The 25,330-nt window shown below is 38.3% G+C and overlaps 1 protein-coding gene across 3 annotated transcripts in view; it reads right to left on the bottom strand.

Moving 5' to 3' along the window:
* The window catches only part of TPP2 (tripeptidyl peptidase 2), a 57,603-nt gene that overhangs the window by 8,826 nt on the left and 23,447 nt on the right, over window positions 1-25,330 (bottom strand). For 2 of the 3 annotated variants that reach the window (XM_089511241.1, XM_089511243.1), the window contains exons 11-24: window positions 23,415-23,563; window positions 23,133-23,248; window positions 19,171-19,339; window positions 18,826-18,983; window positions 18,199-18,275; window positions 17,347-17,453; window positions 16,176-16,330; window positions 15,116-15,232; window positions 13,801-13,901; window positions 12,451-12,547; window positions 12,155-12,292; window positions 10,173-10,417; window positions 9,328-9,406; window positions 7,014-7,052 (exon numbers count right to left, since the gene is read on the bottom strand). In XM_089511241.1, coding sequence (XP_089367367.1) covers window positions 7,014-7,052; window positions 9,328-9,406; window positions 10,173-10,417; window positions 12,155-12,292; window positions 12,451-12,547; window positions 13,801-13,901; window positions 15,116-15,232; window positions 16,176-16,330; window positions 17,347-17,453; window positions 18,199-18,275; window positions 18,826-18,983; window positions 19,171-19,339; window positions 23,133-23,248; window positions 23,415-23,563 — 1,747 coding nt within the window. The remainder of the gene's footprint in view (window positions 1-7,013; window positions 7,053-9,327; window positions 9,407-10,172; window positions 10,418-12,154; window positions 12,293-12,450; window positions 12,548-13,800; window positions 13,902-15,115; window positions 15,233-16,175; window positions 16,331-17,346; window positions 17,454-18,198; window positions 18,276-18,825; window positions 18,984-19,170; window positions 19,340-23,132; window positions 23,249-23,414; window positions 23,564-25,330) is intronic. The other variant, XM_089511242.1, reaches the window with a different exon arrangement.

Below are 25,330 nucleotides of genomic sequence, written 5' to 3'. Positions count from 1 at the left end.
GTCACAATTGGTGGAGTGCCAGCAGTTGGGAAACTCTTTAATTAGCTGATATAAAAGTGTCTAACAAGAAACTAAGGCCACATTGTACATACAGTTGCAAGAATTATTCACATACAGCTTCAAATGCAATGTAGCATCGTTTCATCCATCAACTGTCAATCCAAGAAACTCTATCACACTTCAAAACCACTGAAAGTACAATGGCACAAGGAGCAAACATGAACATTTTCTTCATTCCATTACTGTGCAAAGTTCTGGCAACCACAGATCTCTTAGACATGATTGACAAAACCCCTGTACTACAGAGGGAACATCTTTTAAAATACAGTCAGTTTATTGGAAGGAAGAAGCTCGGCATTTTCCCCAGTAAGATTTTCCCTGACTTGATGTGCTCACTAGGCGAAAAAGATGGAGGCAAGCATCTTAACTCTGCTTTATCGCAGATGTCCTCTACTCTAGAGGTATTTGACATCACATCCAGACACACTTTCATGCATGGTCTGACCCCCAACTCTAGGTGGAACATACGACAAAGACCAGTAGAAGATGATTAGAGTCCCAAATCACCCAGTTATGATCTATAGTTCATAACAGTATTTTTAGGAATATGAATAATCATCATCTCTCCTATATTACAGTAGAATCTAATCTCCCCACTTGCTAATATGGAACCTTACTCCTGTGTAATGATAGTGACAAACGTTAAAATAATGAACTTTATGAGATGGACATAATATAAAAAAATGCTGGGGGTGGGGGGAGAGAAAGAAAAGGAAAAGAAAAGGAAAAATAGAAAATGTTTGCTGTCAGAAAGGTCATATGAACCTTGAATCTTTCAGTCTTCATTCCTAAACAGCTGATAGGTTCACCATCCTCTTAAGCATATATACAGCTATTATCACTGATGCTTCTTTCTTTCTTTCAAGTAATGTGTTTTCTAAGATAGCTCTAAACCTCTACTAATCCTAAATAAACCAATGGATCAACATTTTAAGACAATGATCACGAAGTTCTACAACACACTTACAAAATATTCTATAAAGTTGCTTTCTTGATGGCTATTATGACCACCGCAATAGCCAATAAAACAGTTAAAATACAAAGCAACAGAGTTTTACTGAGGCAAAGTCAAGATACACCAAGAACTGCATTTTTAAACAAAAAGATCACTTATTTACTGCTTAGGGCAAAACATTTACATGTAGATTATTTAGTGGTTTTCTTTTAGGGTGATCAAGTTTTTTACTTACTAGTGCCAAAAAAGTGAGTTCCCCAGTAACTCCTGTATCAAATGTTACCCCAGTAACCCCTGTATCAAAGTTTTAAAACAACTAAGGACTCTTCTAATATAGGCAGTCATGTTGAAGTAAGACACAACAGTCATGATGAGTGACCAGCTTAATAAGCCAAGGTATGAACAAATCTTTTATCTCTGCACATGGCCCCTTAGAGCATACCTTCATGCAAAACCAACTCAGTTCCAGAACAGATAATAGCTTCTCATTTCACTCAACTATGCTTGCCAGTGTTAAAAGAAATCGAGATACTAAATCAGTTTTAAGTTGGTCTACTCTAGATGCTACTTTGTCATAGATCCTTCAGAGCCTTATAAACAGAGCTTCCTGATTATGACAAACTGTGAAATTGTTAACTGAAGACTTCTGCATGGCATTCAGGTGTGTTGGGAATGGAGGAGCAAAGAGGCTGTGTAAATTAGCAAAACGTTCAACCATATCTTGATTCATTAGCTGAGATTTGATTGTCTGCACCATATGTGGCTTTTCTAAGCTCACCTGACATGTTTATGGCTGAGATGAAATTTTGATTCAGACATGTTAAGTCTATGGATCAGATTTTAACGTACCATTCTGGCCCTGCAACTAACCCATATCACTTTGTTAAGTCATATTTTCTAAGAGCACTGATTTTTTTTTAAAAAAAAAAAAAAAAGAAAAGAAAAGAAAAGAAAAGTAGCTTGCTTTATTTTTAGAATTCTGTATTTCCATAAATTTACTTGTTACAAGGAACAGCAACCCTGGAAGGAATCAAAACATAAGTAATTGCTTGTCAAGATTTTTCTCCCACGAGGTATGCTTTGTGAATGAAGCTACATACACACAATTCTTAAATTAGAATCTAGTTCCTTTGGAATGGCATAACAGACTTCATACATTTATTGCACAGCTAGGTATATAATACGTTCACAGCTGACAACTGAGGCATTCCATTCCATCATAATAACTATACTTAATCAGAATAGCTGACCATGTCATTTGTTTCAGTCTACATGGATGATATGGGCAGAATACAAGAAGAAATGTATTACCTTATTTTCTTCAGATTACTATAACCATTCTTGGTGTGGTTATATTAAATCACTTTGTTGATTTAACATGGTAGAAAAAACTTGGCATTTCAGCTATACAAAAGTGATGCTTTCTGAAGAAAGACCTAATTTTTAATAGCCTCTGGCATGAATGTGCATGTTTTATGACATGTGGACCCTGGCAAACACCTGCCTGCCAGCTGTCTGGGGTTTTGGTCTTCCTCCTTTCTCAAAAAGACTTGAAAAGAAGAGCTGTCAATGACAGCCATTTCACCCTCTCTTATCTACACTTTAGAGTCTAGCACAGGAGAAGCTATCACCATAAATCAAAGACAAACTGAAAGGTTATAGTATTAGTTGCATTCCCCAACATCCCAAGATTTCCTGGATCGCCCCAAAAGCTAGGGAAATCCTCCAAATAGCAAATTACACCACAATAACCCTACGTGAGGGCAAAATTTGTTCTTTTGAAGTAAGAAAAAGGCCTTTCTTATAAAGTGGAAGTGATTAACTACTATTACCTGTTTATCAAAAAGGGCTTTGTGGCAATGAAAAAACAGAAAGCCCTGAGCAAGACTGCATTCTGAAGGCAAATTGTACTTGGGAAGGAGAAAATGGCCTTTGGACTTAAAGAAGTTGCCTGTCTTTGCTCTAGAAGTATCTCTGTATGTGCTAGGGCACGCAGCTCCAGTTTGCCATTACTCATCTTGTAATGGTGACTAAAAAGGTTTCTAAAGGCCAGTTCGATCCCCGGGAGACAATAAATTATGATAGCATGCACATTAATTGAAGCAATATAAGCTACTATGTTTCAGTTCAGTTAGATGTGTAGTGTCAACTCAGTCTGCTGCAATGCCATTGTCACAGAAGGTGACCTGACCATAGAAGGAGCTTGTTTTGCCTATTCCAGATCTTTCCATCACATTTCAATGGCAATTATGCCCTATCAGTCATGATACATAACAATAATCACTGGTCACCACCCATCAAGATTTATTTTAGTCTCCACCTACCAGCAGATAGCTGTCATAAACTCTTGCATATCACACTCTCCGATAATGAAAAACTCCCCTAATACTGTATAGACTGACACAAGAGATCATTTGCACACAGTTTTGTGACAACAATATATGACCTTGATCATATTTGATCAGCATAGTGTGAATTTTAGTCAACAAATCCCCATTTGGGCATTAAAACATTGGATAATATTAACTTGTAAATGAACAATAAAAGTGGACTGGAACAGAATAAGGGTGGAAAAGTCAAGAATACTGATCCATTACTAGATAAACGTTAGAAGGCAGGATTTGGGGGGGGGGGGGGGAAGAATGGACAAAACTAAAGGACTGAGATGACAAGGGATTAGGTTAAAAGCACGTTGTATAGAAGAGAAGAAGGAAAGGAAGTCAAATCAGAAAAGACAAAAGGAAATGATGACAATAATGAGAAAATATTGTTATGTATGTGTATGTGTATATGTTTCAAATCAATGTATGTTGTTTTTATGTAGAATTTTTTTTAAAAAAAGTATATGAAGAGTAAGGTCACAATGGTTATGTGTGTGACACCTGTGATGAACATATTGCACAAAGGTCTGGAGAAGTGAGGTCTATACACATATGTACATTAGTTTCCATGAAAACCAGAATCCTCAGAGCATAGAGCTCTAATTCTATACCATATACATATGCTTCTATTCTACAGACATCTATGTTGTATATGTGGATATCCAGAATGAGGGCCTAGATCACAAGCATGACATTAGGTTGAGTAGCATGCTCCTCATTCCTTTCTGCTTTTCATTCATTTTATAACATTATCAGATTTCTAAATGCCCAGAAAACAAGGTTATAGGGCTGCCATGATATACATGTTCTTGCCAGAGAGCCAGGGTTCCTGACAGTGGGTTTGAAACCTTAGGAAAAAAACAAAAAACAAAAATAGGCTCCCAGCTGTGTGCTAGCAACAGATCTACATAACCGCTTGTGGCCACCTCTGGGCCAGGGCAATAGCTTTGGACCAACCAAGACAGTGGTTCACAGCTGTACATAAGGAAAGGGATCTGAGGAAGACCCTCTTCTCCACTTCATCTCTCTCTCCCTGCAGTCTAGGACGAGACTCTGGCCTCATTCCCACTTACCTCCTGATTCACTTCCTGCACCGATTCCTGAAACTGGTTCAGCAAACACAGTACTTCCCACTATGTTCGCGCCAGTTTCAAGAATTAGTGCAGGAAGTGACAGCAGCAGCTTCTCCGCCCTCCATCCTCCTGGCCATACTGGGGGCGGAGGAGAGGCCGGGGTAGAAGGAGGGAGGCAGGCCAGGAGGACAGAGCACAGAGGTATGGCAGGGAAAGCCGCTGCAAGTGGGAACCAGGGTGGATTCGATTCCGCCTGGTTCCCACTTGAGCTGAATTGATTTATTTCCAAATAAATTGATTCAGCCCAAACAACACTCCATTTTACCAGCATCTTTTTGACGCAGGTTAAATGGGTAAAAATCATGCCCCCCCATTCTGAATTGCTTCAGGGATTTGAATTAAGTGGAAACCATGTTGGTTTAAATCAGATCATTTGGAATCACTAACCGGTTTAAACCATCGTGGGAACAACAGCTCAAGAGAGCTACTAACTGGAGGCCTCCTAATGGGCATGCCTGCGGTAGCCCTGACAGCAAGGAAAACAAGAGATGGAAATAGACAGGTTTCTATGTATCCTCCTTTTAACATAAACATAAATGTTTAACATAAACATGTGAACATAAAGCATGTGGGTTGTGTTGAGAGAAATAGCAACAGAAATGCAAGATGTATCAATAGCCCTTGGTGCCCTGGAGGTCTGACAGACACTTCTAGCTTTTAATGCAATGCAATCATTTGAGTAGGAGCCAATGCCAGACTTACAGGCTTCTCTTGTTGAAACAGCTTATCTAGTTCAGCCTCCTCCAGAGATGGCTTTTAAACAGCAACAACAAATGAGTGTATGTAGTTCACCTTCCTATTGTGACAATTTGTAAATGTATCCCTTAGAAAATTCTCTACAGTGTCTATAAAAGATTAGTATCCCTTAACTGATTTGCAATAGCAATAGTAATAGCAACAGCATTTAGATTTCTATACCACTTCACACTGAACTAAGTAGCCTTTCAAGTGGTTTACATGTAAGCTAACTGCCTCCAGCAAGCTGGGTACTCATTTTAGAGACCAACGAAAGGATGCAAGGCTGAGTCAACCCTGGAGCACAAAGATTGAACTCACAACCTTATGGCTGCAATACTGGCTTCAGTACGGGCATTTAACCACTGTGCCATCAGGGCTCCAATGTTGGAACCAGAAGAATTTGGGAGTTTTTCAGATTTTGGAATAATTGTATATACATAATGAGATATCTTAGAGATAGGAACCAAGTCTAAACATGAAATTCATTTATGTTTCATATATACCTTTTATCAGCGGTTCTCAACCTGTGGGTCACGACCCCTTTGGGAGTCGAAAGACCCTTTCACAGGGGTCACCCAAGACCATCGGAAAACACATACTGTATTTTCTGGTGTATAAGACTACTTTTTAACCCAGGAAAATCTTCTCAAAAGTTGGGGGTCGTCTTATACACCGGGTGTCAGGTGCTGAAACTTCTGAGCTGGACTGGAGAATCTGCGGTCGCCGCATATGGTAGGGGGAGCTCAAAAACAGCTGCGGCCACATCCCCACCGTATGTGATGATCATATGAAAGCAGGTACCACTCTGATAGTCTTGGAGACAGGAAAGGCTGGGCAGGCAGGGAAAGCTGACCAATCCAAGCAGGCTTTGTATACAACAAGGTTTCCTGCTAAGTACCTGCATGTCATTTGAATTAAAATTGAATTTGAATTAAAATTACCATATTGAAATAAAATCTGATGTTTTTTAAATTTTTATTTGGTGTGCGTTGGAAGAGGGGTAGATATGGAGAGTATATCCCAAACTCTATACTGGAAAAGTTGGGGGTCGTCTTATACGCCCAGTCGTCTTATACGCCGGAAAAGACGGTATTTTTAATTACAGATATGAGGTAGCAACAAACATAATTTTATGGTTGGGGTCACCGCAACATGAGGAACTGTATTAAAGGGTCGCGGCATTAGAAAGGTTGAGAACCACTGCCTTATATGTATAGCTTGGAGGTAGTACACTGCAAAATCAAAAAACAAAGGTGTCACTATCTCAGCCACTCATGTGGACAATCATGGATTTTGGAATATTTCCGATTTTGGAATTCCAGATAAGGGAGACTTAACCTGTACCATTATTTTGATATACAATGGACCCTTGTTATACGCTGGGGTTTGGTTCCAAGATCCCCCGTGTATAACAAAATCCATGTATGCTCAAGTCCCATTAAATATAATGACATAGCAAAATGGTGTCCCTTATAAAAATGGAAAATCAAGGTAAATTTATACTTTTTTGGAATATTTTCAAACCGTGTATGCTTAAATCCGTGTATAAAAAATCCGTGTATAAGAAGGACCGACTGTAATGCTAAACAAATAATGCTTTGCTATTCTAAGAGGTACTACTCAAAGTTATGATTCATTTAGCTGTATGAAAGGTAACTGAAGTTACAAAGAAAAAAACTTAAGTATTATACTTTAATCCATGAGCAGAAAGACTTAAATACATCTTTCAAAACTGACATTCAGTACCTTTTTAAACTTTCCTTGTCGCTTTGCTGCAGACTGCCCCTGGGAGTTAGAACAACATACTGTAAGAAAATCCACAAACTCTACAGAATGGAGACACCTCCTTCTATCAGTTCTTGACTGAGGGATCTGGAATGCAGTGTCTAATTTCCATTAAAACATGCTGATAAAGCACAATATTTTAGCTTTTAAAAATATAACCAATCAATGTATCATTATGCATACAATTATTGTTGGGATGAAAGCATTAATTTACTTAGGAAACTACAGTAATGAAACTGAGTATCTGCCTTAAAAGACTACCATAATGACAAGAACACAATGTAATCAATGCTGCTATTTCTAATTTGATACTAATATTCAAGCTTGTCTCCAAGGCTAACTTACTTTTTCAGTTCTCTTACATTATAGTGTTCATAGTTAAATTATATTATACTCTACATTTGGGGGTCAACAGCATTATGCACACAATACAACTGTTGTTATTAGTGGAATCACTCAACTCCTTTTGCATCAAACACACAGAAAGTTCAAACATAAGATAAACCAACTGAGCTGCAAAAATAACCATCATCAGCTGAGGGTTTTTCTAACACACGTGTCAACTCGAGCACAATCTTGTGAACAACCTGCATCTTCACTTAAGATGAACATTTTGCTCTGATAGCCTTTTCTTGGCACGTTTGTAATTGGTTTTGCAAGAATCTATAAATGCAGTTCTGATTCACTTTCCTTAAGGCTGCAGCACACTAAAATGAGCTACAGTAGGTAAAAATATATACAGCCCAGAAGAAAATAAGGGCTCTGAAAAATAACAGCTGTAACTCCTATTAAGTCCCATCATCACCTCCAAGTTGATTTTGGCAAACAAGTGGAAGAAATTACTGGGATGGGTTATAATATAGTATTTTTATGAGCAACAGTAGATCAAAATGTGTTAAGAGTGGGGAAAATACCACTACTGCTTTAGCCGATACTACAATCAGGCTAAATGCAATCTTACATCAGCAGTCAAAAGGGATCATCATACTGTCCAAAATACATCCTCCAAAGGATTTCTCAGTCCTCCAGAGATAGAACTAAAGGCAAACAGGGCTGCAATGGGGAGGCAGGATTACATCCCTCTTTATTTCATCACCAGAAATCTATCTTCATATCCTGGTCAGCATCTTCTTCTCTAACCTGTATCCCATTTATGACCCCTTTCACACTTTGTGACCTGATAGAAAGTAGGTAAAATTGCCAAATGATTCCAATTATCGCCTTCCACTACCACACAGCAGAATTACAAGTCCAATATGAAACTGATGATGACTTTTTCAGTACTTAGTCAGACATTTTTTTTCAGATGACTAGAGGGTACAGAGATTTCCTAAAATGCATGGCCTCTTTGTCTGTTGAAGGAGTCTGGATCTAATCAATTACAGTTAAAAATCCTTGGTCCTCCAGCTATTAGATTTTAATTCCGCTTGTCAGTATGGCCAATGAGTGAGGGATGATGGAAGCAATAGTTAAACAACATCTAGAGGGCCATATTTTCCTCATATCTATTTAAGTTAACCTTCTGGAAATTATTGAGCCACACTGCCCACATTTGTATTGCAGAAGATGCATTTAGTTGACTATATAACATTTTAGCACGAAAAGACTTATAACAAATATCTATTGACTTCTAGTATGCTCAATATTTAACAAATATAAAAGCTACAGTCTTTTGAAACCACGGAGCTGGACATAATCCAGCAAGCATTATTGTAATGTAACTACTGAAATGGACAAATTTGTTCATTGCAATGTTTACTGATGTGCATCCTTAACTCTAAAAAAACATTTAAGGCAAAATATTGACTTCCTAGTTCTCTGCACAATGATAACAAATCATTTTAAACAGCTTCATATTATTACGTAAGGCAGAGAAGATCTTACTGCAATATAACAAAAGGTATATCAGAAATTGGCAGCCTTCAACTTGTAGAAAGATTAAAACAATACTTTGTGTTCTCCAGTGGATGCTTAGCAGCATGTACTGTTTTAATGGATGCTGCATGAGGTGAAATGCAACAACACAGATGGCTCACAAAAAATTGCACGGCAAAATATTTCAAGAGCCCATAGGAAGCCATGTCTATAGTATATCTCAACTGTGAAGTAGCAGTACTTGATGTGGTTGGAAACAAAAAATACAGTTTCGAGATGAAGCTAAAAGATGAAATTATTTAAATACTTTAAATATTTTCACAAAAAGCCTAGCCATTTAAAATGGCAATTTCCTTTATGAAAAATGCTAACTTTTATGCTTAGCGATTTTTCTACTCACCGCTTTCTTTCCCAGTTCAGTCTTAGAAAGAGTCAATGATCCTGCAAGGTAACAGCCTGGGCTTGCTCCTTTAGGTAGTCTAACAAAGTAAAATATAAATCACAAGGAAGATTATATGTAACGAAGCCCCAAATACATAGAATAATTATTACAAAAAATCCTGAGGCACTCTATAAATGAAGAGGCTTGAAAGTACAGTAGGCTGTTGCTAGGCTGGAGATTTGTCTGGTTAAAGCAAAAGAAGATCTCCTGTGTCTTCTTCACTTCATGCAGTTTATGAGGGAGAGATGGAATATAGCAGTGATACAGCTGTCAAGACAACTCTGAAACATTCTCAGCACTCTGATTTGGATCAAAGCCTATACTTGGATAAGGATGTACTGCATTCAAAGTCTTCCTTCTTCTCCCCACTCCCTCTCTTCTTATATAAAGGTAGAAGAATGTGGAGACCTTTTTCTCTTCAGTGTGGAGACACAAAACTGATTCTAGACATAAAAGTGGGAGAGCCAAACATAAAAGGAGCTAAAGCAGGAAAGGAGATAAAGTGTGTGTGTGTATGTGTGTGTTTGTGACTGGATCAGCTATAGCTCCCATAGAAATAAAAATCGCCCTGCACTCTCTTTGCTTCCAGCAGCCTATTCCCAGGCATGGAGGGAAAGTGGAGAGGAAAGTATGTGTGTGTATTTGTCACTGAATGAGCTGCCATCATCAGTATTACTATACTGACCCATATATAAGTCGACCCAGGATTTTGGGGTCAAATTTTCAGCATAAACTTCTCAACTTATATACAGTAGTTTACAGTATTTGAAATGTTTTATGCTACAAAACAGTAGACAACTTACTTGTCATCTGGTAAAGTTGTAACAAAGAAGGGCTGGCTGTGTTTTGGTGGCAGAGACATAGTGTTCGCCTTCTTCCTCCCTAAGAGAGCCTGGCTGTGGCTATCATAAATCTCTAAACTTAGGGCACTTGACAGTCTATGAGAGACAATAAATGGAAGGTCCTTGATACGCTCCAGCTCACTGTTCTGTTCATGACGGATCTGTAGCCGAATGGTGTAATCACCTTTCTCTAGTTTCACGGAATACTAAGAAAAGAAATTCTTCTTTAGTATCAAGATGAATAAATATTTTGCAAAGTGAACAGTAAAGTACAAAGCTTTCTGAAATATGATGCCAGCCTGTAATTTCTCTTCTCTTTTGTAAACTAAAAGAGGTTTACAACATTAATTATACCATTAAGGACAAAAAATTCCCCATTTATTGAATTTATATCCAGCTTTTTCGTCCAAAATTTGCTGTTATGGTAATTTTTTTTAAAGGAAAGCAATAGGGAAAAACAGATTTTAAAAATTAATACCAATTAGAAAAGATAAATTTCTGTAATTCCACTCTGAAATTTTCTTAGCGAATATATTTTTCCAATGTACAGAGATCTTGTAGCACCTTTGAGACTAACTGGAAGAAAGTAGTTGACAGCATGTGCTTTTATAGACTAAAGTCTACTTCATCAGATGCATGACATAGTCTATAAAAGCTCATGCTGCCAATTTCTTTCTTTCAGTTAATCTCAAAGGTGCTACAAGACCTCTCTACATACTGATTCTACAAATTAACATGGCTATATCTTTGAATATTTTTCCAATGTTGAATATATATCACCTTGTTCTTCATTTCAGAATTACTGTGTATTTCTGCATAAACCTACATGTATCAGTCTTAAGATTTTCCAGTATGCCCAAACTACATTCAGTACATAATTCAAATCAATTTAGAATAACAGCATACTCAATTATTTGTCCCCTCTACCTGAATTACAGGTTTTGAACTTATTTCACAGTATATAATATTCTCAAAATACATTGAGAAGGCAAGCAGAAAAATATTTTCTTTTTAAAATAAGTTATTTAACCTTGACCAGTAATGCGTTGCATAACGCTTACATTTAGAGATAAAAATCTCTGCCCCACAAGATTAATCAGGTTCACAAACAACCAGAGTCTTGACCCACCAAGAGCTCCTCAACAGTTTTTAGTCTTCACAGAAAAAGAGGAGTGCTTACTACTTCTAATTAGTGGAAACAATAGTGTAGGCTACCCTGGAAGAGCAAGGGAGATAGTGCAAACTTTCTACACTGTCAATAGGTTTTCCCACGATCTAACTAAGGGCCAAAACAGACTGGCCCAAAGGCGCCCCTGAAAGAGCAGGGTGGGCACTGTGGCAACTGCATGTTGCACCCCACTCTGGCTTTTTGCTGCCGCAAGAAAGAAAAGGCAAATTGCCGCTCCTTTTTGTGGTGGCTTTTCCTGCCTCGCCGAGGCTTTGCAGCACTGCGTCGTCATCTAAATGCTGCAGCGCCACAGTGCTGTGAAGCTGACGCATGTGCAGTCAGCCATGCAGCTTCCAGGCAGCGTGGGGGCATGTGCCATCTGAATGTCACACTCCCATGTCACCATGAAGCCACTGTATTGTGTCAGTCTGTACCGGCCCACCATCTGTGAGGATCCTTATTCTATGTCATTATCTTGAGTGCTGTCAGAGGCTGCAGTTTCCTACCCCTGTTTCACTTGATGGTAAAGAGAAGCTACACAAGCCTGTACAAAACTTTCAAACAGTATACAGATTTGTCTGAACAACATTATACTACAGTCCATAATATTTACGCATATCCTTATGTTAAAAAAAGAAAAGCAACAAAATGAAAGTTAGTGGAAGTTTTTACTGAGCTTTTCAATGCTACTTTGGCTAATTTTTCCATCTCTGTGACAAAGCCAATATAAAGCCCAGAAAGACTATGGAGAGAGAGGAAATAATGTTTTGCTTACCTGGTGAGGATAGGCATCTCCTGACCCCATCTGCTTTTTATTCTGGTCAAAGATCATCCATAACTGGCTGTCATATTCCGATTCATACAGCAGTTCACAGAGTAAGGGACAGCTTGGAGTAACTTCTCCACTCTTTGGCTGAAAAAGAGAGCCAGAATATGTTATGGTACTCAGTATTTATATAAGGATAGTAAGTCTGATTTCCCTATCAGTTGATTACATTTATAACTTTTATTGTTTTCTGACAAAAAGTAATGACAGACATAATGGAATATTATTAAAAAATTTAGACTTACTTGGTGAAAACTATATGTCAAAATCATCTCATATAATTGTCGATTATTTGGCAAAACATCTCGTGATCCTAATGGCTTTATTTTAGCACTCATCGGTCTGTAATTCAGTAAAACACCAGCAAGCATTAGGCGATAGTTCAGGGTACAATTTTGACATTAAAATTTAGAAATACTATATATACTATTTTTGGAGATAAATTATAAATTTTCTATAAATTTAAAATTCAACAAAGTAAAATTATGACTGTGCACGCAAATGCCTTTATGTCTACTGTCAGCTTATGGTGCCACCATGAATTTCACAGGGTTTTAATTTCAAAACAGCAGGTATAATACTTTTAAAGTCACTTTAAAAGAAAGGTCTTTAGGAAATACCTAAAAACAAAGTATACAGAACCTGACAGAATTCCAAATGAAAGGATTTCCATTACAAAGAACCTTTTAATCTAACCTCAAATATTAATGGGCTAACAAGCAGGGCCCCTGAATTTGAGCTTTAAGTAAGTAGTTCTCAAACAATGTTTATTTTTATTTTTACCATATCACACTGAAAGCTTAACTAGCAGTTTAAATGGAGTCCCACCAAAACAAAAACAAACAAACAAAAAAAAAACATGAAACCAAAGATGTAACTGTTTAAGCAAATAAACACCATATCAACTCTGAATCCACTAAAAGAGAGATACCGTAGCCAACTATCTTGTAAATAAAGTTTTATTTTGTTTTTCTTCAACGTGTGGTCGCTTAAGGTATTTTAAGAAACTATAAGCCATAATCCAGGGATTAATTATACTTTTATTGCCTATAACACTCAAAGTAGTGAGCGTGTTATCATCCTATAGAGTTGCCCAGAGGTAAAAGAAACGTGTGGGAGTCCCTCAAGCGAGGGGTCAGAGTTTAAGGGTCTTGTCGTGCAATTTGGTGGCAGCAGTCTGATAAAAGACCCATTGTGCTGCCATCTGAGAAAAATAGTTGGGTGAGTGAGTCTCACCTTCATATAAGTGATGACAGCAGTGGCACACAGTAAAAAGGAGTGAAAGATTTTGGGATATTAAAAAAATAATCCTTAATTTCAGCCTTAGAGACCACCGGTTTAACTACTGTATATACTCATGTGTAAGTCTAGAAATTTAACCCAAAATTTCTCATAAAAAATTATTTCATCTTCACTAATTGAAGACAAACAAAACAATCAGAAACCCACCCACCATCAGGGCTGAAGAATAAGAGTAATCTAAAGGGAATCTTGGTTGGTTGGTCTGAGGAAACATCATTTTCACTTCCTCTAAATTTTGTTTTTGTGGGTCAGCACAGCTGTTTTGTTTGTTTCATCTAAATTAAATACAGTACCTTAGAGTTTGAATCCAACTTTTGAGATTTATGCAAGGAGCAATATCTTCGTATCTTAATGGAGACTGAACATCAAAGCGCACAATGCCTTCTGAAGCATGCTAAAATGAGACAGCATTTGTTGAAATTTATTTTCTAAGTACTTCATTTGTGCTATTAAACTATGAGGTGAAAATGTTTTTATAAGGATAGCTATAGGCTTGTTAGATGTTTGGCTTACAACTCAAGCAAATCCAGGTCTCAATACTATAAAAATGGTAGGATAAAAGTAAAATATAAACCATCAAACATATAGTCTGCCCTTTCTTTACGTGGGGGATCTGTTCCAGACTCCCCTGTGTAAAGCGAATTCCGCCTATGCTCGAACCCCATTTAAACGAATGGGGCTTGTGCACGTGGCGGCATGCGCACACCCCGGGCACACACCCCATTATTCCCTATGGGACATGTCGCCCCTTCTCTCAGTGCGGCTTTCAGCATATGCTGAAAGCTGCGTAAGACGTGGGTGCACTGTACATGTTGTTCTCTCCAGTCAACATGAAAAAGCGTTTTAGATATGACATCACCTGGCTACTAAGCTACGTTTCCTTATACTGCAAGTAGCCATGTGAGCAAACAACCAGTTAAAAGAGATTATACATTAATAACAGCTACATTTATTCTGAAGTCAGGAAGGTAAACTTCAGGAGGGTTCTTCTAAAATGAGCAAAGGTCAAGACTACATATGCAAAGAAGAAAGAGTAATTATCTTCCCTCACTAATAGGAACTGATAGGACTGGACATTTTCAACCTAGAGAGAAAAGGTTAAGAGTGACAATGACTAAAGCCTACAAATTTAAATACATGTCATCTAGAAGCAAAACATTTGCTTACTCAATGAAAAAGTGTAAGGAAACGCCTTAGGAAAAGCATCTGAAATCCCAGTACAGCAGTGGAACAAGCTGCTCCACTTAAGGTATGGAACATTCTTCTTTGCAGGTCTTCAAGAGAAAGTTAAAAACAACTGGCTCACTTGTTTAAAGTACAGTGGACCCTTCCCTTTCATGGGGGATCCGTTTCGGATCCCCCTTCCTGGTGGGGCATAAGCCCGTAGTGTGCTGCGCATGCTGCACACGCACCAGTGTTTTTCCCCAGCTCAGCTTCTATGTAGGCTGGAAGCCGCGTATGGTGCAGGTGCACTATAATGGATACTCTCCACCTAAACAGGCTGTTGGATTCTATGAAATGTCCATATTGACCAGAAAACTGCACCTATAATTCTATTTCAATTAATAACAATATATACCAAAACAATCTATGTGAAGTGATACTTACAATATTTAACTGAGAAGCGGTGCATACCAGGCCATGAAAAGAAATGCTGTAGTCAATGCTGACATTATTGAGGCTTGCCCACCAACGGGCTATGCAAAATTCAATTGTTCTCCTATCCTGTGTGAGAGAAAAAGGTTTAGATATATACTCTGGCTCTCATCTTCCTTCAAATCCCCACAGCTCAGACTATGGTGAAATTCAAATGAGTGTTTAAAATACCAAACAAATAACTACTTATCTAGGTCTTTGTGTTACATAATACTGCCTTTCTGACTAAAAAACCCTCCATGAATTAAATAAAAGACTGGCAAGGTACATAGGCACTATGTGTCCATACATTTGTGTGTGCTGTTTGCCTTCAAGTCATTTCTGACTTATAGTGACCATAAGGTTACCCTATCACAGGGGTTTCATTGCAAATTTCTTCAGAGGGGGTGTACCATTGCCTTCCTTTGAGGGTACAAGATCTAAAATGATCCGGAGATACTTAGCACTTACTGAACTTTAGTTAAACTAGGAGGTGAAACAGACGGGCAAAATAAAGCAGTTTCCAGCTGCTTTGAAGATGGGGCATTTAGATGATGCATGCCTCAAAAGCAGATGGAAACCAAAATGAAGCTATGCTCTGGGGTGAAAAAACAGAGCAAAAAGAAGCTCGGATATACCAACTCAAGATGGAAAATGTGCATCTTCGCACCTGCATGTAAATGACGCAGCGCCAAGTGTGGGGCTGTGCCAAAGCAAAAAAATGAAAGTACAACAACTCCAATGGATGTAATTACAACATACATAAACCAGAACATCCAACAGGGGGGCATGGGGTGAAGGGAGTTATGTATGGGAAAGCTCTATGATTGTGCTTTGCCAATGTATCACTTGGCACCTTTATGCACCAATGCTGTGTACCGGCAGAGCATCACATGTGCAACTGTGGGGCTAGTGAAATGGGTGGCCATCCAATGGAATGACAGCTGGACATGCATGATGTGGGAGGTAACTGTTAACTGAGAGTGATGCGGAAGGTAGAGTTTTTAACATATCTGAATTCAAGGTAACTTACTAAGATGGGAAATGCTTCAGTAATTGATCCTTTTTCTGGTATGGAAGTAAATTTGTAGAATTCATGGCTACGATATGCCTTTTGCTTTACCAGTTGAACTGCATGCAGGACAAACTTTGCAGTCACATCCGATGATGATGAACATACTGTTACTTCTAGATAACAGGAAAAGACCGGGTTTAGGACTAGTTTTGAACAAGCTACCAGTTCACTCCCACATTCACCGATGTATGTTAGATTCATAGCATACATCAGAAAAATTAAAACATATAAATACACAGGCAAAGCTGCTTTGGGAAGTTATATCCATCTTAGCACCTGGTAACAGATATGCTGATACCCTTAAAAGTTTCAAGTGGGCAATAAACCTATAAAGGACACCTTTAATCTAGGAGTGGGTAATTGTGCCAGTGGCCTTCCAGATGCTGCTGATGGCAACTTGCAAGAGCCCTCACTATTGGCTAGGCTGTTTAGAGCTGTTGTGAGCTGTATTTCAACAATATTTAGAAGGTCATAGTTACCCACTTCTGGTCTATATGCTCAAAGTGGCACAGAGATTTCGAAGATACAGGTAGAATATCCCTTATGTGAAATGCATGAAACGGGAAATATTTTGGATTTTTTCAGATTTTGGATTATTTGCATATATACAATGATATATCTTCGAGATAAGACCCAAGTTTAAACATGGAATTCATTTGTTTTGTATTCACCTTATACACATAGCCTGAAGGTAATATTATACACAATATTTTAATAATTTTGTGCATGAAACAAAGTTTGTGTAAAATGAACCGTCAGAAAACAAAGGATTCAGTATCTCAGTAACCCATGTGGATTATTCTGGAGTATTTTGGAAGTCCAGATAAGGGATACTCAACCGGTACTAAAGAAAGATCTTAAACTGTACAAACACTTATCACCAAAAATCATCATCACCACCCTCCTGCCACCTCGTCTGGGAAGGCAAAGCAGTTTACACCAGATTAAAATAGTTAAGATAGCTAAAATTAACAAAATATAAAAATTAAGAGGTTAAACAACCAAAAATTTAAACCAGATAAAATATAAACCATTACACACACACACAGACAACAAGTACACACTGGGTCCTCGTCCTGCTTCATTAAGTGTCCTGAAAGTTTGAGAGACAATTTGTTATTTGCCTTACCAGCCCATGTTGCTCCAGAAGGAACTTCTATAAAGTGTCTTTGGATCTGACCAGGTTTAAAATGAACATCAGTAAATTTGAGATCATAATGTGAAGCTTCATCTGTCCTGCGAATGGAAGTGCATTGTTTAAGAAAATATATAGGCTTTTAAAACCAGTATGCTTAAAAGGTGGCATAAGCATGCATTTTTAAAGTTTTTAAAACAAATTATTCATGTTATTTACAACTGTATTAAATGTATTTTAAAATGAAGACTCCAATTAGGAGTCTAACAACTGGCTTAAACCATGTGTCAATGCTTAGAAGTATACCATCGACAAAGAATCAAGACACACATTAATAGAAAAGAAGACTGCCAGCTAATAACAGTGGCTTTTGATACCTATGATATTTGCTTTCAGGGAGACTCATAATTCCCGGAGACTTCCATGACAGACAATTACACAATGGAGCAAAAAAGTTATTTTTTGGCAGGAATAGGTTCCCAGGGGATATAAAAACAGGGAAAAGCTACTTATTGCCAGCCACTGCCCCATAGACTTCTCAGAAGCATATGGCTGACCACTGCTGGAAACAGGAAGGAACCCTTTCATCTTTTTTTTCATCTCTAATTTAGTAAGCATTTGAGGTGAGCCATCTTCATTTTACAAGAGGGAAACTAGACAGATACAATGCCTTATCAAATTTAGCATATGTGCACACAGCTCATTCAATTCTGTAGTGAACCTAATGTAGTGTATGAAGGTAAGAAGGCTGGATTCTGACTAGTATTTGGCATTTTCACAGTTGTCTATAAAATTACTGCCTAATTTTTTTTCACAGAGTACTGTAAGCAGAAGAAGCTAATTTACCTTGCTGGTATAACAACAGTTATTGGAACTCGAAACAGAGGACCTGCATTGGGCATTGATATTTCATAACCACACACCTAAAAATGTCAAATGCAATAAAATTATTTACCATGCTTAAGACCAAGTTTCAACTTTCTAATGACACAGATAAGGTATTACCAATACTTTCTGCAATTCTTATGAATACAAATTGATTATGTATAGTCCTCAGTAATGAAAGAAACTGAAAAAGTACACGTGAAACCATGTACTACTTTTCCTTTTTGAGAAAAGCCAGAGAACTTCAACAATAGTTTGAGATTTTCGTGATTCAGAATACTCCGTCAATGCCTCTTCTCAATGTTTGCCTGTCAGTGTTATCTAGAAAGCGCAAAGAACCTCATCTTTCCAGACTGACAAACAAACCTTTTAATCAGTTTGGGTTCAAATTCAAGTCCAAGACAGACAGTAGTCACCACTATATTATGCCTCTCTCTAGATCTATAAGTGGTCTCCACCAGACATTGCTCTACCAGTGATAAGAACAGACAGGCCCATGCCATAATGCCTGGCTAACAGTAAACAAGATGGCAATGAATCCCACACTGCTGTAATACTTAAGCAGGAAAAAAAATTAGAAGGCAATACCTCTGTGTAGTGAACTCCTTCTCGCAGGCCGCGTGGATCCACACGAATATTAATATGCCTACACTGATTCATGAGCTCCAGATGAGTAGGGTACTGAACCCATGATGCATTTGAAGTTAAAGCTAAATGGAGCTGGAGAGATATCCTGTCAGTATTTTCTGAAACAAAAACACATACACGTAGAATTTTAATCCCTTTAAAATATTTTTTTAAAGGAAAGCATAGTAATAATTGTTTCTTTCAATTCCAGTCATTTTCTGTTATTTTACAGCAAAATTCAATCCTACTCCATGCACACCTAATATATACTTTTAAAATATTAAACTCAAATAGGACCTTTCCTACCTGTATTCTCAGGAAAGAATGGCTCTATGCCAACACCATGGTCAGAAGGTGCAGCTACCTGGACAGGATCTCTGAGGTAGATTCCACGGTTGTTTCCAACTGTAATGGTGAAACCTATGTTGTTTGCAAATGATGTATTTTGAATGAGGTAGTCATAAGCTTTATCAACCTATTGAAGAAAAAGATCAAAATCTTAACAACTGGAAGAACAAGTTAATCAAGACAATTCTCTGAAATTTAGCATTCAAGTCTATGTCTGAATACAAGTGGCTACTTTTGGCAGTCATTTCATGGATCAGTATGTCTTCCAATATTGCAGTTATGGCAAAGTATCTTCTGGAAATATTTCAGAACTGTCGTGTTTGGATTGCTGTTCCAGTCGGAATTGAGATTGTAGAAGCAGAATACTAAGTATGTTGGAGATGTGTATCCTAATCCTCAACATTATAAGGCAGTCCAAGCAAGAAAAAACACAGTTTAGTGACAAGATAAAAATGTTTCACAAATCATATTCATCAGGAAAGAAGATGTTCACACTACTACAAATCCACCAGGTAAATTCCAGGGCCAAGGTATTATCCATTCTAGAACCTTTTTGCTAGTTATTCCTCTTCTCCAAAGACTATCTGACCAGACTGATACCACCCTTTTAGATGTAAGATGCGGAAAGGCTTTATTTGACTGAATTGTCATTACACAGAATGGTTTATAACTAGACTGATTTTATGCTTTGGTCCCTTTTTGCTGTTGCTTTCAGACATAGACAAGTACTAAACTATTTTATTTGAATTATAATAGCTGTGCTTCAAATTGTATAATTACCTGCTTGTTCTGATTTACCTGTTTGTTCTACAGTATTGAATATCTTTCCATATGTGCAACCAGAGGATGTGGACAGGATCCAGAAGAAGTCTGGCTGAGTGGGTATGGGGAGTAGTGAATGTTTTATTGCAATAAGGGAAGTGTCCATTCTTCCTAAAAGCTGTGGTGAGACTACATTCCTGAATCCCACCATGCTCAAGAATTATAGGCCAGTCTCAAATATTTCTTTCTTGTGCAGCATTCCAGAATGTGTGGTGACTTCCCAGCTCCAGGGATTCCAAGATGAAACTGATTATTATCTTAATCCATTTCAATCTGCCTTCTGGCCTGGCTATGGGACAGTGACAGGTTTGATCACCTTGGTGGATGAGCTATGCAAGGAACTGGATGGAGGAGTGTGTCCTTATTAGTTCTATTAGACCTCTCAGAAGCTTTTGATACCATCAATCATGGTATCCTTTTCGAATGCTTCTCCAGGATGGTACTAGGGAGAATGGTTCTGCCATGCTTCTAGCTGTTGGCCTGTGGAGTTTCTCAGTTTCAATCTCCATGCAGTTTAGCATCCATAAAACTGCTGGTAGAGGGCATCTAGAGTTTGGGGTTTCAATGTTAACCAATGTACTGATGACATTCAAGTCTATTTCTCCTTTCCATCTGATTCTAAGGACCCTGCTCTGGAACTGAACCATCTGCTGGTGAAGGGTCTGGAAACCATGCCTTATGAGGAATGACTTAGGGAGCTGGGGATGTCTAGCCTGGAGAAGAAAAGGTTAAGGGGTGATATGATAGTCCTGTTTAAATACATGAAGGGATGTCATATTGAGGAGGGAGCTAACTTATTTTCTGCTGCTCGAAAGACTAGGACCTGGAGCAATGGATGCAAGCTCCAGGAAAAGAGATTCCACCTCAACATTAGGAGGAACTTCCTGACAGAAAAGGGCTGTTCAACAGTGGAACAAACTCCCTTGGAGTGAAGTCTCCTTCCTTAGAGGTCTTTAAACAGAGACTGGATGGCCATCTGTCAGAGGTGCTTTGAGTGAGAGTTCCTGCATGGCAGGGGGTTGGACTGGATGGCTCTTGCAGTCTCTTCCAACTCTATGATTCTATGATTCTGCTGTCAATAATGGACTGAATGAGAGCAAACAAATTGAAACTTAATCCAGACAAGATAGAGGTGCACCTGATCAGCTGTAAGGTAGATCAGAGAATAGGGACTTAACCTGTGCTGGATCGGGTTACTCTCCCCCTGAAATTTCAGGCTCACCGCATGGAAGTTCTCCTGGAGCTGGTTGTCCAAGTTTCAGCAGTAGCCAGAAGTGCAGATGCACAGCTAAGACCAGTGTGCTAGCTGTGCCCACTCTTTGAGAAGCATGAAGACTATGGGAACATATACTTTGATTATCTCCTGTTTGGATTATTGTAACATACTTTAAATGGGGATGCATCTGAAATTGTTGGAAACTTTAGCAGGTCCAAAATTCTGCAACTTGAATGCTGCCTAGGGCTAGTTACAGAAACTATGTAACTTCTTTGTTAAAACCACAACATTTCCTAATGGTTCATTTCTGGACAAAATTCAAAGTGATGCCCATGACCTGTAAAGACCTATATGGTTTAGGTTCAGATTATCTGAATAGCCATTTCTCCCTATACAAACTTGTCAGTCTTAGATCTGAGATCTCACTTGGTTCTGCCACCTTCACCAGCTCTCAGTGGCTGCTCCCACCTTCTGTAATTCCCTTCCACTGGATGTTAGGCTGGCCCTCTCTCTGCTCTCCCTTCACTGTCAGTTCACTTTTCCAAGATGGCTTGTAGCATGTAGTTGCTTGCAGAGTCCCTTCTTATGGGGATATGCTTAACTTTTGTATGCTTTTTATTGTTGTTGTTTTTCTACTGTTTACAGGCTATTGTTGACTGTGGAGAAAAGACAGATTGGAGTGTTGACAACATCCAGTCAGAGTGAGCCTGGCAACAGCCAATGGGAGCTTAGCCAAGAAAAGGTGGGGGCTACTCCCAGAAGCAAGTATAAATAGGAAGATAGGGAACTAGATATGGAATTAGATAGGGACCAGATAGGGACAGAGCTCTGAATTAGAGTTAGAGGTTTATTAAGCCCTGAGGGGTTTTAACAGCCAAAGTGGCTGAGATACACGGCTGAAATGGGCAGTGGAAAGGGGTTTGAGTACCCAGCTTGACATAAAAAGAGGTCAAGTGTGAAAAGTGAATTGGTGTGGCTGGAAAGGGCATAAATTAGCAACCAAGTTTTAAAGTTCTGAGTCTAGTCAAAAGTCATATGTGAAACTGTAACTGTTTAAGCACATAAACACCATATCTATTCTGAATCAACCAGAAGAGACACAGTGTACCCAACTATCTTGTAAATAAAAGCTTTCTTTTGGTTTGGTACAATTTGTGGTTGCTTGAAGGAATTTAAAGAAAGATCTTTAAAATGCTACCAAGAGTTAATAATTCATTCCTTAATAAGGACACACCAGATAGGGTGTCAACGAATAATTGGTGCCAAGTGGTGGTGGAAGATTGGAACACCAAGGGCTGGCATCTGAATAGTGTTCTAGTGTAGGTGGCACTCGAAGTAAGAACTGAATTCGAGTGTCACCAACACATATTGGTGGCAGCAGTGGGATAAAAAGACCCATTGTGCTGCCATCAGAGAAAAACAGTTGGATGAGTGAGTCTCACCGTACACATAAATCGTGGCAGCGGTGGCACACAGTAAAAAGGAGTGAAAGATTTTGAGAGATTTTGGCAGTGCCACATTGTCACCTTCACAGTGATGATTTTAATTTGTGTTTAAAATATTCTTGTTAGGTTTTACCTGCTTTTTTGGTGAGCTACCCTGGGCCCCACTCTGGAAGAAAGGTGTCATATAAATGGAACAAATAAAACTAGCAGAACTAAAATTAAAACTGTAATGCACTCTACTTGAGGTTACCTTTGAGCCATAAGAATAAAGAACAAAGCGAAGAACTAAGGGAAAAAAGGAATACAAAACCTCAAATATTGAAGTCATCAGGAATACACTCATTAATAAAAACCAAATATTTTGTTTTACAGAACTGTGATGTAGAACTGATGACAATAATTCAGTTGGCTTCTTTGAGCAACAACTTATAAATTACCTGAATAATACCATGTCCTTGGGCAAATACATGTATGTTTTCCACCTTCACTGCAGTATTTTCTAATGCTCTCCTGACCGAATGAACAGTGTAATGCACACCATTAGCTTTGAGTCCTGTAATACATAAAAGGATGGGGAAATCTATTGTTAGAATGCAAAGAAAAGTTCTTCACTATTGAATCTGCTTATCAATTCATTTCTTACACATTATGAAATACTGGTGTAGGTTGCAAAAATTATAATTTTTCTTTTACAAAGGAAGATTGGTAATCCACATTACCTGACAGGACTAGAGCAATGCCACCACATGCATTAGGTGAAGACATCGATGTGCCATTCATGAGTTGTGTCCCTCGTAAGGTCCAGTTAGGGACAGAAGCAATGGCACCTCCAGGAGCACTTATACTTACTCCCAAGGCTCCATCAGTACTGAAATACAGAAATGTGATTGATACAGCATGGTTAGTAGTTTTGAGCATTGGACTATTACTCTGTAGATTAGGGTTCATTCCTGTCTCAAGCATAAAAACCCACTGGTTTACCCTTGGCAAGTCACATCTCTCAGCCTCAGAGGGTAGCAATGGCAAACCAAACTCTCTGAAGAAACTTGCCAAGGAAACCCTATGGTACGTTTGCTTTAAGGTCTCCATAAGTAAAAAATGACTTGGAAGCACAAACAACTTACAGTAATGATCCACTTCTTAGTCTTAAGACATTCAATAAATTCTCTATTAAGATCATTTTTCCTGCATGTGTTGCCTTGAAATTCAGTGAGGAGGGAAGAGCCCCCAAAAGTTGTAAATCAAGAAAATGTAGAAGCAACACAAACCGCCAGTTGGATATCAAATCTGAATCAGAATATATGAAATCTACTCCATTAGATTTCAACTATCATCAATTTATACAAAAGACCATATATGAAGCAATAAATTGCTATGCTGTGCACATAACCAAGTGAAAAACTAGCCATCTGTATTATCCTGCCAAGAGATGGGGAAAAACTATCACCTGCCTCTTCTCTCAGATTTTTGACCAGGCTCACAAGTATGACAAGTGATCTCACCACCCAAGAGGATGATGCACATATCTGGCTTATAAAGTGCTTATATCCATATCTGAACATGTGCAGCTTTCTTTTGCTCTGACCCATTCAGTCTGACAAAGCCACTGTCGAGTGAGATCCTTCAAAGTGGCAATCCTGAACCCAGTGGCCTTTGCATTTGTCCTGCCATGGATACTCCACAACTTGAGAGGAAGATACAAGTTATTAAGTTGTTATTTCACTTAATATGTTGCTACTTGCTAAATGTCTGCCTTTTATATACCCACAGTGCAACATGTTTTTCATTTGCTCTCTTTCTTTTGCTCTACGTCTTCAAGTTTCCTTTTCTCAGGTTTTTGCATATACACTCAATCAGGATTTGTTCTGTTCAGTAATATCTTCCTCTTTCCATTCAGACTGCCATTTGGAGATTAACAGTTGCAAAAGGGTCTTTTAATGAAGTGGCTGTGCTGCACTTTTATTAATGTAGTTTTGATTTAAATGCTTTAGAACAGTTTTAAATAAATGTTTTTCTCAATAAGAACGCTGAATTGTTTTAAAACTTTTTACTATAATCATTGCTTTTTTAAGCTATAGTATCCTTTAATCTATCACATGAGCTATATGCTAGAAGAAAGGGAAAATATAAAATAAAATTAAAATTACTTCCCCTCTCTTTCCTGCTCAAGAACCCTTGCATGCATGATTGCAAGAATTATTTTTCAAGACTGAAGCTTAAAGACTATCTTTAGGAACTGTCCTTCAGAAACTGGTCCCCTCAGATCAGAAAGAGTTTTCTGATCTGCATTGTCCCCTTTATATTGAGAGACATTAAATGATGTATGGATAACCTATCACTCATATGCAGCCCTTCACCACTTTCTATGTGATCTGCAGAACCTAGAGTGCTTCACACATATTACCCTAACATTCCACTTACCATCTATCAACTAATAGGCAGGGGACTGTGCCTAACAGTAGACTGAATCTTCATTGCCTCTCATCCATCAAAAGGTCAAGGAGGGGAATCTACTCATGACAGATGGTTCATGCACATCTGTTTAACCCAAAACTACCAACCCACATGACACATCACCCTTGGAGGTAAAAAAAATAGCAACCGTTCATGTGTTAGGCTGATACAGTGGGTCCTC

Source organism: Sceloporus occidentalis, unplaced genomic scaffold (assembly GCF_023333645.1).
Source record: "Sceloporus occidentalis isolate IW3139 unplaced genomic scaffold, rSceOcc1.0.p SCAF_2, whole genome shotgun sequence".
NCBI lineage: Eukaryota > Metazoa > Chordata > Lepidosauria > Squamata > Phrynosomatidae > Sceloporus > Sceloporus occidentalis.
This window is presented reverse-complemented; position numbering and strand designations above follow the sequence as displayed.